The sequence below is a fragment of the Sander lucioperca genome, chromosome 18 (genome assembly GCF_008315115.2).
Source record: "Sander lucioperca isolate FBNREF2018 chromosome 18, SLUC_FBN_1.2, whole genome shotgun sequence".
NCBI classification, from domain to species: domain Eukaryota; kingdom Metazoa; phylum Chordata; class Actinopteri; order Perciformes; family Percidae; genus Sander; species Sander lucioperca.
In genome coordinates, this window is record NC_050190.1 from 406287 (window position 1) to 421252 (window position 14966).

The window sequence follows — 14966 nt, forward strand, 5'->3', positions numbered from 1 at the left end:
TTATAATACATTATATCTCCTTTTTTTTAATGTAAAATCGGAATCTGCAAAGTAACCAACTCAGATAAATGTATTGGAGTAAAAAGTACAATAGTACAGTATTTCTGCTGCAATACAGTAGGTGGATAAGAAGAAAGCAGAAATACCCAAGAGAAGTACCAGAGCCTCTAAACTGTACTGGAGAACAGAACTTGAGTAAATGCTCTTAGTTACTGTCTCTGTACACACAAGAATACAACATTTTTCTGCCTGCTTGCTTTTAAAAAGTATGCCCTTGATCGTCACTGTACACACACACACACACACACACACACACACACACACACACACACACACACTTTATTGTCCGTCCGTACATGAATTATCCAATAGTTGTCTGGTAACAGCTTCCCAGACTGCAGGCTTTAGCTCCCAGCACACAAGCTGTCCCGGAAAAACACACAGGCAGGCACAGGCATGTGCAGCCTCCCAGCAGACGCCGTTTACAGCTCCTCCTCATCCAAAAACACAGTTACGAGCCTGTTTACTTGTTTATTTAGGTTTATGAAACTCTGCAGAACAAGGATGGATAGCCCAAAGATTAAACACGAGTTAACTGCAGCCAGCTCCTCCTGGTGTGGATTCCCTGCACATCCAGCAGACACAGAGCAACATGATTATCCAGCTGATGAATCAAAGTCCAATATTCTCTCTTTTAGCTCTGTTTTTGGTCTCCACCAACTCCTGATTGTTTCAGAGATGTAAACAGCTGCCTGCTACTGATGAATACACTGAGACCGATTGAGACCAGAGGCCTGTACTACAAAGCAAGATTTGGCGTTGACGAGGTAACTTCAGGATCAACCCAGGGTTTTCTGTACCACGACGGTGGATCACTTGTTACCAGGTTCAATCGTCGTGGTAACTTATGCTGAACACCTAACCTGGTCGGGAGCAGGTTAAGTTGGAGATTAGAGATCAACTGGTGTAAAAGCACCGCCCACTGACCAATCAATACTCGATGATAACGGCGTCACCATTCTTAGATCAGTCAGAGCTCGGTGGGCGGAGAGAGAGAGAGAGAGAGAGAGAGAGAGAGAGAGGGAGAGAGAGAGGGGAAGAGGGGGAGAGAGGGATGCGCTCATATAAGTTAAAACATTTAGAGACCGACAACCCCATTAACATTCCCTGATGTCCAACCTGGGGTGGGAGATTGGGTGGGTTTTGCATATATATATATATATATATATTTTTTTTTTTATTTTATATTTTGGGTTGTTATTAGTGCTGTTGCTCTCTTCTTTCTTCTCTTTTGTTCTCTCATTCTTCTCTACCTTTTTCTACATCTATGTTTGTTTATAAAGAAAAAAAATTGTCGATAGTCACACATGTAAACGGACAAGATTTATGTCATTTGATGTGATGTGTTCCAATAAATAAATTTATAAAAAAAAAAAAAAAACATTCCCTGATGGGTATTTTTGTGAAATATATAGATTTTAATTGGAGGGAATTATATAGAGGCTATCAGCTTGTTGAGCCGTGTGTTGCCAATGCGCACATCAGTTTGAATTATGTTTTTATAGTTTTTATTTGCTCTGACATCGCTTCCACTGCCAGGGTTGCGGCTGAAATAATAGGCTAAAGCAACGACAGTTTATGGAAAGCACAAATGTAATTATGGTCAGATCTTGACTGATGGGGAAGTGATATTGATATCGCGTTGTAATTTACGCATTTACAGCATTGGCTTTTTTGTGCCAGCTTTCCTCCTGTTTTAGGAAGCATGCAGCGACTGTATTGCATTTTGCCTGTAAAACCGTGTCTGTGTTCTTCATATTTATGTAGAATTATAGTTTGCTCTTCTTATGTAAAATATGCGACTCTGGTAGATGTTTGTGATTGGTCATGCTGTGCAAACACCGCCTCTTTTATGTGAACGTGCGTCGCTGGATTGGGAAACCCTGGGTTGATTGAACTAGTTGTTAACCACTGTCGTGACACAGCTTATGCAGGACCGCGGTTGTTAGGTTAGGTGAAGCCGGGTAACTGAAGGAAATCCAGGGCATGTTGATCTGGATTCGTAGTACAGGCCTCTGGTGCTGTGAAACCAAAACAATGAGCTGAAAGAGGCTAAAAAGCTTGTCCTAGGTGCATCATTAGATCACAAACTCTGTGTTCTGCTGCTGTGAAAATATAAACTCTCGTTACACCTCTTGCACATTTCTGAACTTGGCGAGTAAAGTGATTCTCACTGTGATGAATACTCATTTCCCTGGCGATAATAGGGAGATTCCTATTGACAAAGAGAAAGCTGCAGTGTTCTAACTCAAGGATAACAAGTCCTGTCGATGCACTTAAGCAACAACAGAGAAACAGCAGATCTGCAGTTGTTTTCTTTAGACAGGTGAAGAGGCATTAACAGCCTTGGGGAAGTAGTAAATAGAAGAGCCATCCTCTTACAGAGTATTTACGTAATGAGAGCTCTGGTGACTGGAGGTTTGGTGTATTACGACTGTAAAAATCTGACTGTGCTGCCTGCATCACGTTCTGAGTCATGCTGTGCTGTTGCATCTCATCATCTATTTGCCAAAAACTGCCACATAGACCAATGTGATGCTAATGACTCTCTGTTAAAGCCCTGATACAGGACTTTTAACTACTCCTTTCTGCTGGCTTGAAGTTATAGTAAGAATTGAATGTATAAAAACTGAGGCTATGACCAAAAAACATCCTGACTTCATGAGACGCTGCAGACTCTGGTATACAATGTCTACACTACATGACTATGACTATGACTATGACTATGACAGCTGTCAATTTACAAGAATTCTCGGAAATCAAGTCTTCAATGTTGAAAAACATTTTGCTCACTGCCACTTGAGCCGTCCACCAGAGAAGCTCACAAGTCTCTGAGCTAGAGTCATGTCGAGTCTCAAGTCTCTCGTGGTTATAATGAGTGTTGTATCACCTGCTTCGTTCCATTCAGACTGCTTAGAACACTGCATAGCTTCAGGTGCCTGAATCCTTTATCTTGATACAGCATATTTTTATGCGGTATTGTTTCTTTTATTTGGGCCTTGTTTGAAGTTTTTAAAGCCAAAGCTCCTGATGAACAGCACAGCAGCAGCCGGTGTGGTCGATGTGTTTCTTGTCCTCTCTCACATGTGGCTGCGCGCAGTAGATACGTTACATATTACGTAGGTAGGTTCTAGGTTACGCAGGGAGGGGAAGAACATTCACCTCATCAGGCGTTTCCTAAAAATAACGATTGTTCACGAGTCCCGCATCTCGAGTCAAGTTTGAAGACTTTTGTGGACGAGTCTTAAGGCAAGTCTGAAGCCACTGTGTGTGCAACTCAAGTACTCGAGTTCGAGTCTCAAACTCCAGTCCCCATCTGTGCCATCCACTGACAAAAGTTTCCCTCTTGTAGGATACGATGATTGGACAGACACTGACAGATAGAGATACTAAAGGATATGGAGAGTGCCAGACGTTTTGGATAGTAACATACTGTATCGTTGTCTGGATTGTGATTTTTTATTAATTTTGATTTTTAAACAACGAGCAGACATTCTGTGATTGAGCTGTGATACATTCAGACAGTTTAAGGACTAAAGCCCTTTATGTTTATGGTCTGCGTATGTCAGGCTGTCAGACAAGTGAACCTGAACAGAAGAGCCTCATCAAAACTCTAAATGGCCAATAACTTAAAGGAGTGGAGCACCTATAAATATCAGCAAATATTTATTACCTGGCTTTGCTTCCAGTCCTTTTTGCATCCGAACATTTCCCTTGAGATTGAAACTGCAGACTTGGCTGTAATCACTTAGCTGCATTGAGCTGCTGGCTGCATGTCTAGATTGGTCCGAGCAACATTAACAACTGTTTCTACCATACATCTATGCATGTCATGTAAACAGTACACATCGACAGGAACAAAGACTCTGTGTACTATAACTACAGTAGTTACACATTTAAACAAACCTTGTGTAGGTTTAAACATGTCATTAAATGCATTGTGTTGCTCTGCTCCACCACTGAGGACTTATATTTTGAAAGAAAGGCAGAGAAAGCCCACAGAGGCAGAACAACAGTCTCATCAACATGTGCATAATTCATAAAGTTTACAGTAGATTTGGTATTTACCAACTATGTGGAAAGAAAAGCTGAGCTGGTACAAAGAATAAAAAATGATTGCATTGGATTATACTTTTATACTGTTTGGGAGTGTGCATGTCAGTTTGAAAACATGTTTGTCCTTTTACGAAATCATGAATTACAAAATCCAGCAAAAGACCAAACAGATTCACTTTTCTTTTTTTTTTTCATCTTGCTGATTAACTGAAAAATTGAAACTTAACAGTTCCTGAACATGAACACAATATCCAAACACCAATATGACACCAACGCAGCAGTGAAGTGCTTTCATTTGCACCCGATGGCTCTGGTTAAAGGTGTTATGAGTGGAGAGGTGTCTCGTTACTGACAGGCGAGTGAGTGGTGTGATCACTGCAGGCCAAGAAACCCCCTGACCTGCTGTCTGCAGACCGATTCTAACATCTAAGATGAAAACAGCTGAACTTGTCCGGTCTGTTTCATCATCATGTTTCATTGGATTTTAGTAGATGTGGCTGTAATTCCTTGGACTGATTTTACTCACACCTTAATTGCTGAAAGTTGAAGATGCACCGTTTATGAACAAGTTGACAGTTTAACCCTCTTATCTATTATACAACATCTATTATACAAACTGTCCATCTGTTTGATTTTGAAGAGCTACAGTAGGGTGTTTTGTGGTCCATTTTTAAATAACCCTCCTATCTATATTTCTATATGTTTGCAGTTCTGCTTTGCAGCAGTGATGTATAACAGGCATATTGGGTTCATTCACTTCCCTCACTTCCAAATAAGAGAGATGAAGGGATAAAACAGATATGATTCAGGTCTTGCATTAGATCTGAACTCCCAAACGGCTGCCATGCTCGTGAATGTGCGCGGCTCTTCACTGCTGCATTTGGAGTAAATGATGGTTCAGTTTTTTCCACTTGCTGCGACCACGGCAACCACAGTGAGGAAAACAATAGAGGAGCTGATTTTACTGAATGATTCATATCTTCATCAGCGTAGAACAGGCCGATCAATGAAGAGAAACAAAGTCGGAGCACAACAAGTGGGCAAGTACGTACAAGGTAATGCATACATGTTTTAAAAGTCCAGCTTCAGCCACTCCAAATGGTAGTAGCATGAACACAAACGTATTGAAAACAAAAACCAAATCACTACTTGATAATCACTATAGCACGAATGCACCACAACCCTAAACTTACTCAGACATTACCCAGAGGAAATGAATGTGAGAACAGAAACGTCCGTATCAGTTGGCGCGGACATTAAACGGTCTTTACCCTGCCAGCTCCTGGGTACAGACTCTGTGTAATGTCTTATTGAGCCCATGTGTGAATAGAGCAGCTCATTGTCCGCAGAATTCACAGCGAGCCAGTTGGCGTGTTTATGGCGTTTCTATCAGGCGGCAGGCACCAAACCGGGAAAAAAAAACAAGAAGAAGAAGGGTGATTTACACGAAGATGTAAATCCAACGAAAATGTCTAACTGGAGAGACGAGATTGAGGAATTTCGGTCGGTAAGGGCTGATGCCAAAATTGTCTGACAAATTCAAGGAACGGCATGAGAGACTCGGTTGGGTATTGCCTGCTGCACACTGTACCCGGGCCCAACTCGTCTAAACCCAACAGATTATTTCCTGTTGTGTGCTACATGTGAGAAAAGGAAATGTCAGACAATGTCCGCACCTGATTCTGCAGACGTTGTCCAGAGTTTATATGAGAAAACGTCCCATGTCTTTTATGGATTCACATACAGTAGGCAGCCACGGAACCACCACAGTAAAATACTTTCAAACAGATCCATTAAGCCACCCCCATCAATCTCAAATGATGAGGTAGAGGAGCCTGTCTGATAGTGCTGTGAGGATATACAAAGATTTTGCCGCTGAGAAAAAAAAGACTAGAATTAAAGTCAGAGCAGGACAGAGAGAAGGCGAGTCATGAGGAGAGGGAGGCTGAGGACGAGCTGGAGAGAGAAAGGAAAGTGCTTATGAATGCAGATTGGTAGCCAGCCATTATTGCGTAAGTGACAGGGCAAGTTAGTGCTGACACCCATCCTGGTCTCCTCCGAGGCCCGCAGGCCTGTCTGTCCCGCTACAGGATGTTTATCTTCATCATGGCGGCGTCGAGCAGCTGTCACGCATCCCGGGAACAAAAGAGCTAACTGAGGAGAGGAGAAAGAGCTCTGCCCACGTCGCCATTTCTGTTCTGTGTTTACATGAGGGGACCACCGGGAAAAGTGTCCCATCTTAACAATTGTTTGTTTGGACACAGTGTCTGCTCAGAGCAGACCCTTTTCCCAGAGCAGCTAAGCTTGTTTAAAGGCCTGTTCACGAATCGAGACACACTGTATTGAAGCAGGTGGAGCTGCCGACCTGTGATGAAGGGAGATGATGTTGAAAACAAGCCATTATCTCATTGTAATGGTAGTTTTAAGCTTTTCTAACTCATTTTAAAGCTTCACTTAGCAGATTTGTACGTAAACCGCTGCTGTGTAATCAGCCTAAATCACACGCTGGGGACGCAATGAAAATGAGCGCCCTGTCCTTTCTAATTAAGAAGTATTCTTTTCCAGAATACATCTTTCAACTGATGCTAAAGTTTTCTCACTAACTGATAAGGCCTCACTCACTTCTCAGTCAAGCAAACCCGCAAAACAAAGAGAAGGTTCCAGCTGCTCTGCTCTGTAAAAAGTAACTGAAATAACAAAGTTTCTACAGGTACTGTTGTTTCTGGTTTGTTCTTCTACAGAGAGAAACATGTAATAATGAGACAGCAGTTATAAGTAAAAAATAATATGTAAAGTGATGCTTTATTTTAACAGCCTTAGAAAGGAAGAGTCAGTGGTAATTCATTGGAAGGTTTCTGGAGAGACCTCTGTAATGTGGTAGTGATTATAAAGCTGTGTTTTAGTTAGTGCACAGCAGGTCAGCTGGACACAGTTTACAGCTCAACATATTGAAAGAACAATGTTTCTGAAAATGTACTTGGGTTTAAAGTTATAATATGTAATATTTCCACATTCAAATGTCTAAAAACGACTAGACCTAGCCTATATGTTGTATATTTAGTTGAGTTGTGTACTTGGGTTATCCCAAATGTTATTCATATGTCATTATATTCAAGGTAACACTCGGTTACATTTGGTCGCCTGTCGATGGCGTCCTATCCCCTTTGGGCATGCGTCAGCGGTGTGGTTGTCTGCCAGAGGCCGTCCTAAACTGACCCATTATCCAGTTTTAAGCCACATTTTTAGCGGCCGCTGCGGCAAGGACTGAGCAAAGGGGGCGCACACTCAACCAGGTAAGCTATCCACGATGCACTTTCATTTTAACTGGATGATGGATTTGAGTGATCAGACGTCTGGATCTTAAGTTCTCAGAGAAACAAGCTGAGCAAACGGTAGCTCGGCTCGCAGCCCGTCTGCCAGCGAGCCCAACAGCGTCGGAGGAACACAGATTTTAACATGAAACTGCTTCATTCAGTGTTCTCACCGGTTTTAATTGCCGGGTCCGGTTGTTTTGGAGAGGAGACCTCTCCAAAACAACATCATCTTTTGGAAATGAATTTTAATGCCTTAATTTAAAAAAGAGAGAAAAATATGACCTTTTAAGGACATTTTTGTGAATGAATAATGTATTGTAAATAAATGAATGTTGTGTGTTAAATTATGTGGGCCATAATTATACATACCCCTATGTTAAATTCCCATAGAGGAAGGCAGATTTTTATTTTGAAAGGCCAGTTATTTCATGGATCCAGGATACTATGCATCCTGATAAAGTTCCCTTGGCCCCCACATCATCACATACCCTTCACCATACCCCCACATAATCACATACCCTTCACCATACCTAGAGATTGGCATGGTTTTATCTCAGTTAGCCTAATAGCTAAAGATAGATAAGATCCATATCAATGCAAATCAAACCAGCTATTAGGCTAACTGAAATAAAACCATGCCAATCTCTAGGTATGGTGAAGGGTATATGATGATGTGGGGGTATGGTGAAGGGTATGTGATGATGTGGGGGTATGGTGAAGGGTATGTGATGATGTGGGGGTATGGTGAAGGGTATGTGGTGATGTGGGGGTATGGTGAAGGGTATGTGATGATGTGGGGGCCAAGGGAACTTTATCAGGATGCATAGTATCCTGGATCCATGAAATAAGTGGCCTTTAAAAATAAAAGTCTGCTTACCTGTATGGGAATTTAACATAGGGGTATGTATAATTATGGCCCCTGTATTTTAAGAAAGAACATTTATTTATTTATTTATTTATTTATTTATGATACATTCATTCACAACAAAATTGGTGTCCTTAAAGGTTGGATTTTTCCTCATTTTTTTTAATTAAGGCATTAAGATTAATTTCAAAATGATGATTTTTTTATTCCTCTTTTTAGTCAACTTTAGCATGGGTATGAATACTTATGAGCAGCACTGTATATCTGCAGCCTTAAACAACAGCGATCAATACATTTTTATGTGTTTTATTTTAATTAATATCTGTTGTTACTAAAGAGCTGGAGTCAGGGCCAACTCAGTGTCCATTCTGAATCAGCGTCTTGTGTCATGTTTAATGGAAGAACAGATATTCTTGGACGTAAACATGTTTACCCATGCATCACACATACATTATGCATACACAATATTGTGAAATTATACTTTTTCAAAGTCAACTTGAGGAACAATAGCAGCAAAGTGTAAAGTAAAATTTATAATTGTGTGTCCCGCATACAGTCACTTGCAGACCCAGATGTAGGGCCAGGTATGAAATAAATGCATCAATAAATTATAGACTATGGAATTAAAACATACACACAAACACGGAGAGTGAAAACTGCGGTTCAGATCGAAGAGACTGCCTGCTAGGATGTCAGGAAGAACCGCCCAACGGGCACAGGACATAATGAGGCAACCGGTATTGTATGTATAATTTATTGTGTTCGAAGGCACGCTGAGAAAAAGACCTATTGAGCAGAGGGCATATGAAGTATGAAAAACAACGCAGTAAACAACAACAGACTTGTTATGAGAGAAGAAGAGAGGGTGTGTAAAGGAAAGAAAATATGAGGGAGTGTCAGGTCAGATGGTCGGCCTCTGAATGTGTGTGTGTGCTTAAGCATGTACTTGTATACTCATTGTTCTCAGAAAGGAAGAGAAATGACAAAAATCCTTGAAAAATGAAATGAGCTAGTTTTCCGCTCACCTGTTTCAACCCCACAATCCCTGATTTTCCTCTTAGATTTCCCATCAGGCACCCCAGTCTTGTCTAATAAAGTCTGGTTCATTTTCTCATAAACATTGCTGGCTGACTGACAGTTGAAGCACTAACATTACTTCTAACACTGACGCATCATCACTGTTTTTGTTAATTCATTTTGGTTAAATCCAACAATTATGGTGCAGCTTTTTTTCCAAACTGCATCAACAAGGTGTTCTGAATTTGCCACAGCTCTGACTGGCTTCTTCTTCACAACAACAGCAACTGAGGCTCGGGGATATTGATCTACAGTATAAAGAGCCATCCACCAAAAGACAAAAAACCCCACAATTTCTACAAATGAAAGTTGAAATAATCGAGACAGATGGTCCTAACATGAATCTATAGTATGCTAAACACTGGACACTACGCCGGCGTAAATATCCCACAATGCTACGCGGTAGTGACAACAACGTTTATAACAGACAAATAAGAAATAAGTTAGGCAACGTTACTACTTAGCTAGCCAGCAGATGCTACCTCTGGAAACCTAGCCAGTACAATATTTCAAGTTGATACAGGAAAATAAAGGATTCAAAAGCAGTTTAGGTTGTGGAAATCTTCAGCTCTTTGCTCTGTATTATTTTCATATACTGCGACTACTGGGAATTGTCAACATTAATTGCCATTCTTGGTAAACTTCAGTAACTACAGCAAAATCTATGCAGGCTAACGCAGAGTAAGTGTTGGCTGGAAATTGTGTGAGAGCAGCATGAAGTCAGTCATTAGTGAGTAAAAAATAAAAGTCCCACACACAAAACAAGTCAAGTCAATATCAGACTGGGGAAGCATAGAACTGTTTGTTTGACTTACAGTTTGTCCTGTGTGTGTGTCTGTCCTGTGTGTGTCTGTCCTGATTGTGTCTGTCCTGTGTGTGTGTGTCCTGTGTGTGTGTGTCCTGTGTGTGTCTGTCCTGTGTGTATGTCCTGTGTGTGTGTGTGTGTCCTGTGTGTGTCTGTCCTGTGTGTGTGTTTGTGTGTCCTGTGTGTGTCTGTCCTGTATGTGTATGTCCTGTGTGTGTCTGTCCTGTGTGTGTGTCCTGTGTGTGTCTGTCCTGTGTGTGTGTGTGTGTCCTGTATGTGTCTGTCCTGTGTGTGTCTGTCCTGTATGTGTGTCCTGTGTGTCTGTCCTGTGTGTGTGTTTGTGTGTCCTGTGTGTGTCTGTCCTGTATGTGTATGTCCTGTGTGTGTCTGTCCTGTGTGTGTGTCCTGTGTGTGTCTGTCCTGTGTGTGTGTGTGTGTGTCCTGTATGTGTCTGTCCTGTGTGTGTCTGTCCTGTATGTGTGTCCTGTGTGTCTGTCCTGTGTGTGTGTGTGTCCTGTGAGTGTGTGTCCTGTGTGTCTGTCCTATGTGTGTCTGTCCAGTATGTGTGTGTCCTGTGTGTCTGTCCTGTGTGTGTCTGTCCTGTGTGTGTGTGTGTGTCTGTCCTGTGTGTGTGTTTCCTATGTGTGTCTGTGCTGTATGTGTGTGTCCTGTGTGTCTGTCCTGTGTGTGTGTGTCCTGTGTGTGTCTGTCCTGTGTGTGTGTGTGTGTCCTGTGTGTCTGTCCTATGTGTGTGTGTCCTGTGTTTGTCTGTCCTGTGTGTCTGTCCTGTGTGTGTGTCTGTCATGTGTGTGTCTGTCCTGTGTCTGTCCTGTGTGTCTGTCCTGTGTCTGTCTGTGTGTGTCTGTCCTGTATATGTGTGTCCTGTGTGTGTGTCATGTGTTTGTCTGTCCTGTGTTTGTCTGTCCTGTGTGTGTATGTTCTGTGTGTGTGTGTGTGTCCTGTGTGTGTCTGTCCTGTGTGTATGTCATGTGTGTGTATGTCCTGTGTGTGTGTGTGTCCTGTGTGTTTCTGTCATGTGTGTGTGTCCTGTGTGTGTCTGTCCTGTGTGTATGTCCTGTGTGTGTGTGTGTGTGTGTGTCTGTCCTGTGTGTGTGTCCTGTGTGTGTCTGTCCTGTGTGTGTATGTCCTGTGTGTCTGTCCTGTGTGTGTATGTGTGTGTGTGTGTGTGTGTGTCCTGTGTGTGTCTGTCCTGTGTGTGTATGTCCTGTGTGTGTCTGTCCTGTGTGTGTGTCCTGTGTGTGTGTCCTGTGTGTGTCTGTCCTGTGTGTGTATGTCCTGTGTGTCTGTCCTGTGTATGTGTGTGTGTGTGTGTGTGTGTGTGTGTGTGTGTGTGTGTGTGTCCTGTGTGTGTCTGTCCTGTGTGTGTGTGTGTCCTGTGTGTGTGTGTGTCCTGTGAGTGTGTGTCCTGTGTGTCTGTCCTATGTGTGTCTGTCCAGTATGTGTGTGTCCTGTGTGTCTGTCCTGTGTGTGTGTGTCTGTCCTGTGTGTGTGTGTTTCCTATGTGTGTCTGTCCTGTATGTGTGTGTCCTGTGTGTCTGTCCTGTGTGTGTGTCTGTCCTGTGTGTGTGTGTCCTGTGTGTGTCTGTCCTGTGTGTGTGTGTGTCCTGTGTGTCTGTCCTATGTGTGTGTCCTGTGTTTGTCTGTCCTGTGTGTCTGTCCTGTGTGTGTGTCTGTCATGTGTGTGTCTGTCCTGTGTCTGTCCTGTGTGTGTCTGTCCTGTGTTTGTCTGTCCTGTGTGTGTATGTTCTGTGTGTGTGTGTGTGTATGTGTGTGTCCTGTGTGTGTGTCATGTGTTTGTCTGTCCTGTGTTTGTCTGTCCTGTGTGTGTGTGTGTGTGTGTGTGTGTGTGTGTGTGTGTGTGTGTGTGTCCTGTGTGTGTCTGTCCTGTGTGTATGTCATGTGTGTGTATGTCCTGTGTGTGTGTGTCCTGTGTGTTTCTGTCATGTGTGTGTGTCCTGTGTGTGTCTGTCCTGTGTGTGTGTGTGTCCTGTGTGTCTGTCCTATGTGTGTGTCCTGTGTTTGTCTGTCCTGCGTGTCTGTCCTGTGTGTGTGTCTGTCATGTGTGTGTCTGTCCTGTGTCTGTCCTGTGTGTGTCTGTCCTGTGTTTGTCTGTCCTGTGTGTGTATGTTCTGTGTGTGTGTGTGTGTATGTGTGTGTCCTGTGTGTGTGTCATGTGTTTGTCTGTCCTGTGTTTGTCTGTCCTGTGTGTGTGTGTGTGTGTGTGTGTGTGTGTGTGTGTGTCCTGTGTGTGTCTGTCCTGTGTGTATGTCATGTGTGTGTATGTCCTGTGTGTGTGTGTCCTGTGTGTTTCTGTCATGTGTGTGTGTCCTGTGTGTGTCTGTCCTGTGTGTATGTCCTGTGTGTGTGTGTGTGTCTGTCCTGTGTGTGTGTCCTGTGTGTGTCTGTCCTGTGTGTGTATGTCCTGTGTGTGTATGTGTGTGTGTGTGTGTGTGTCCTGTGTGTGTATGTCCTGTGTGTGTGTCCTGTGTGTGTGTCCTGTGTGTGTCTGTCCTGTGTGTGTGTGTCCTGTGTGTGTGTGTGTGTGTCCTGTGTGCCTGTCCTATGTGTGTGTGTGTGTCCTGTATGTGTGTGTCCTGTGTTTGTCTGTCCTGTGTGTCTGTCCTGTGTGTGTCCTGTGTGTGTGTCTGTCCTGTGTGTGTGTGTCCTGTGTTTGTCTGTCCTGTGTGTCTGTCCTGTGTGTGTCCTGTGTGTGTGTCTGGCCTGTGTGTGTCTGTCCTGTGTGTGTATGTCCTGTGTGTCTGTCCTGTGTGTGTGTGTGTGTGTGTGTGTGTGTGTGTGTGTGTGTGTGTGTGTGTGTGTGTGTGTCCTGTGTGTGTCTGTCCTGTGTGTGTGTGTCCTGTATGTGTGTGTGTCCTGTGTGTATGTGTCCTGTGTTTGTCTGTCCTGTGTGTCTGTCCTGTGTGTGTGCGTGTGTCCTGTGTGCCTGTCCTATGTGTGTGTGTGTGTCCTGTATGTGTGTGTCCTGTGTTTGTCTGTCCTGTGTGTCTGTCCTGTGTGTGTGTCTGTCCTGTGGGTGTGTGTCCACAGAGCGGGATACCTTACCCGCTTGCGCAGGTTGCAGGTGAGGATGAGGTTGCGGGAGAAGGAGTTGGCGAAGGCCGTGTAAAACTCCAGCACCTTGAGCAAGGCTTCCCTCTTGATGACGTGGAGGTCGCAGTACGTTAGCGCTCTGACGTTGGCGCACGCATGCGCCAGGGTGGTTTCCTTCCAAAAGACGTCACCAAACACATCGCCTTTACCTGAGGACACACAAGTTTTGGTTATTGAAACATCAGTTGTTTGATAAAGATGACACCTCGGGTAAAACTAATAAGGGAAGTGAATTAAAATGATCAAAAACTTCAATAGGTGTGAGATGGTCCTGGCTCCTGGCCCATACCTGAATCACCAGCGTCCAATCGTTAACTGGGATGCTTTAGATTTATTTCCACAACCTTTATTTCAGATTTTATTTTATTCAATTTCATGCAGAGCGATTGATAGAAAATTAAACAGCATCTATTTTAACAACTGATGAAATGTTTAATTGTTTTTTTTTTTCAGTATAAATGCTGAACATTACCTAATTCCAGCCTCTTGGTTGTGACGGTTTTCTGCTTTTCTTTATGTTATGCAATAGCAGACTGAATGTCTTTTGGTTTTGGACTGTTGGGCGGACATAACAAGAGCATTTCAAAGTGTAATTTGTGGTTTTAGGTGGATGGCGAAGGATATTTCTCACAATTCTCTGACATTTCATAAACCTATCTATAAACTGGATCACTGGATTAATCAAGAAAAAGATTGGCAGGTACATCCTTAGCTGTAGCCCCACAGCTATCAGCTATAGGACAGCATTTTTTTTTAATCATTTAGGTAAAATCACAGGTTTTGCAATATAAAGTCCTTCAAACTCTTCATTGTGTCCAAAAAGTAAAAAAAAAAAAAGTAAATGTTATTTATATTGCCCAATATCACAAAACACAAATTTGCCTCAAGGGACTTTACAATCTGCACAGCATACAACACTCCCGTCCTCTTCGACCATCGATTCGGATAAGGAAAAAACTCAAAAAAACGAAATCCTTTAGCAGAGAAAAAAATGAAGAAAGCTCGGGAAGATCAAATGAGGAATGATCCCTCTTCAAGACGGACAAAAAACATTTCATTACACACTGAAGATAAGCTTACAATAGGTAAGGTAGCTACTGTGGTAGCCACTGGAAATTCCGCTGGATTTCACTTTTTTTAGGCCGGATGTCCGTTTCCTTCCTCTTTCCTTGTGTTGGTGTTCTAACCTCTGGTGGATTTCTGAGGACTATGGTTAACTGCTCCTCAGATCTCTGCAGGGTAAATCCAGACAACTAGCTAGACTATCTGTCCAATCTGAGTTTTCTGTTGCACGACTAAAACAACTTTTGAATGTACACATGTTCCACCAAAACGAGTTCCTTCCTGAGACTATTTAGCAAAGGCACCGTGGCTCAACCAAAGACGATTGTGATTGGTTTAAAGAAATGCCAATAATATATATATATATATATATATATATATATATATATATATAATATTTTTGTCCCATCCCAGAATGCTGTGTGGACTAGCCAGACCTTCCTCCACAGCACTGTGGAGGAAGGTCTGGACATGCGAGACTACTGGTAGATATATATTAAGCTTAAGGATTCACTCTGCCTTCCACATGATGTATAAATATATGCATTGTGGGGGGGATTGTTAGGTCTTTATAAATTATAGAGTGTGGTCTAGA

The 14966-nt window shown here is 42.7% G+C and overlaps 1 protein-coding gene across 3 annotated transcripts in view; it reads right to left on the reverse strand.

The window, feature by feature from the left end:
- The window catches only part of kcnh5b (potassium voltage-gated channel, subfamily H (eag-related), member 5b), a 183878-nt gene that overhangs the window by 31467 nt on the left and 137445 nt on the right, over positions 1–14966 (reverse strand). For all 3 annotated transcript variants that reach the window (XR_004895746.1, XM_031280412.2, XM_035994809.1), the window contains exon 12: positions 13262–13458. Coding sequence is in view for 2 of the 3 variants with exons in the window: in XM_031280412.2 (XP_031136272.1) it covers positions 13262–13458 (197 nt within the window). In the remaining variant the exon portion in view is untranslated. The remainder of the gene's footprint in view (positions 1–13261; positions 13459–14966) is intronic.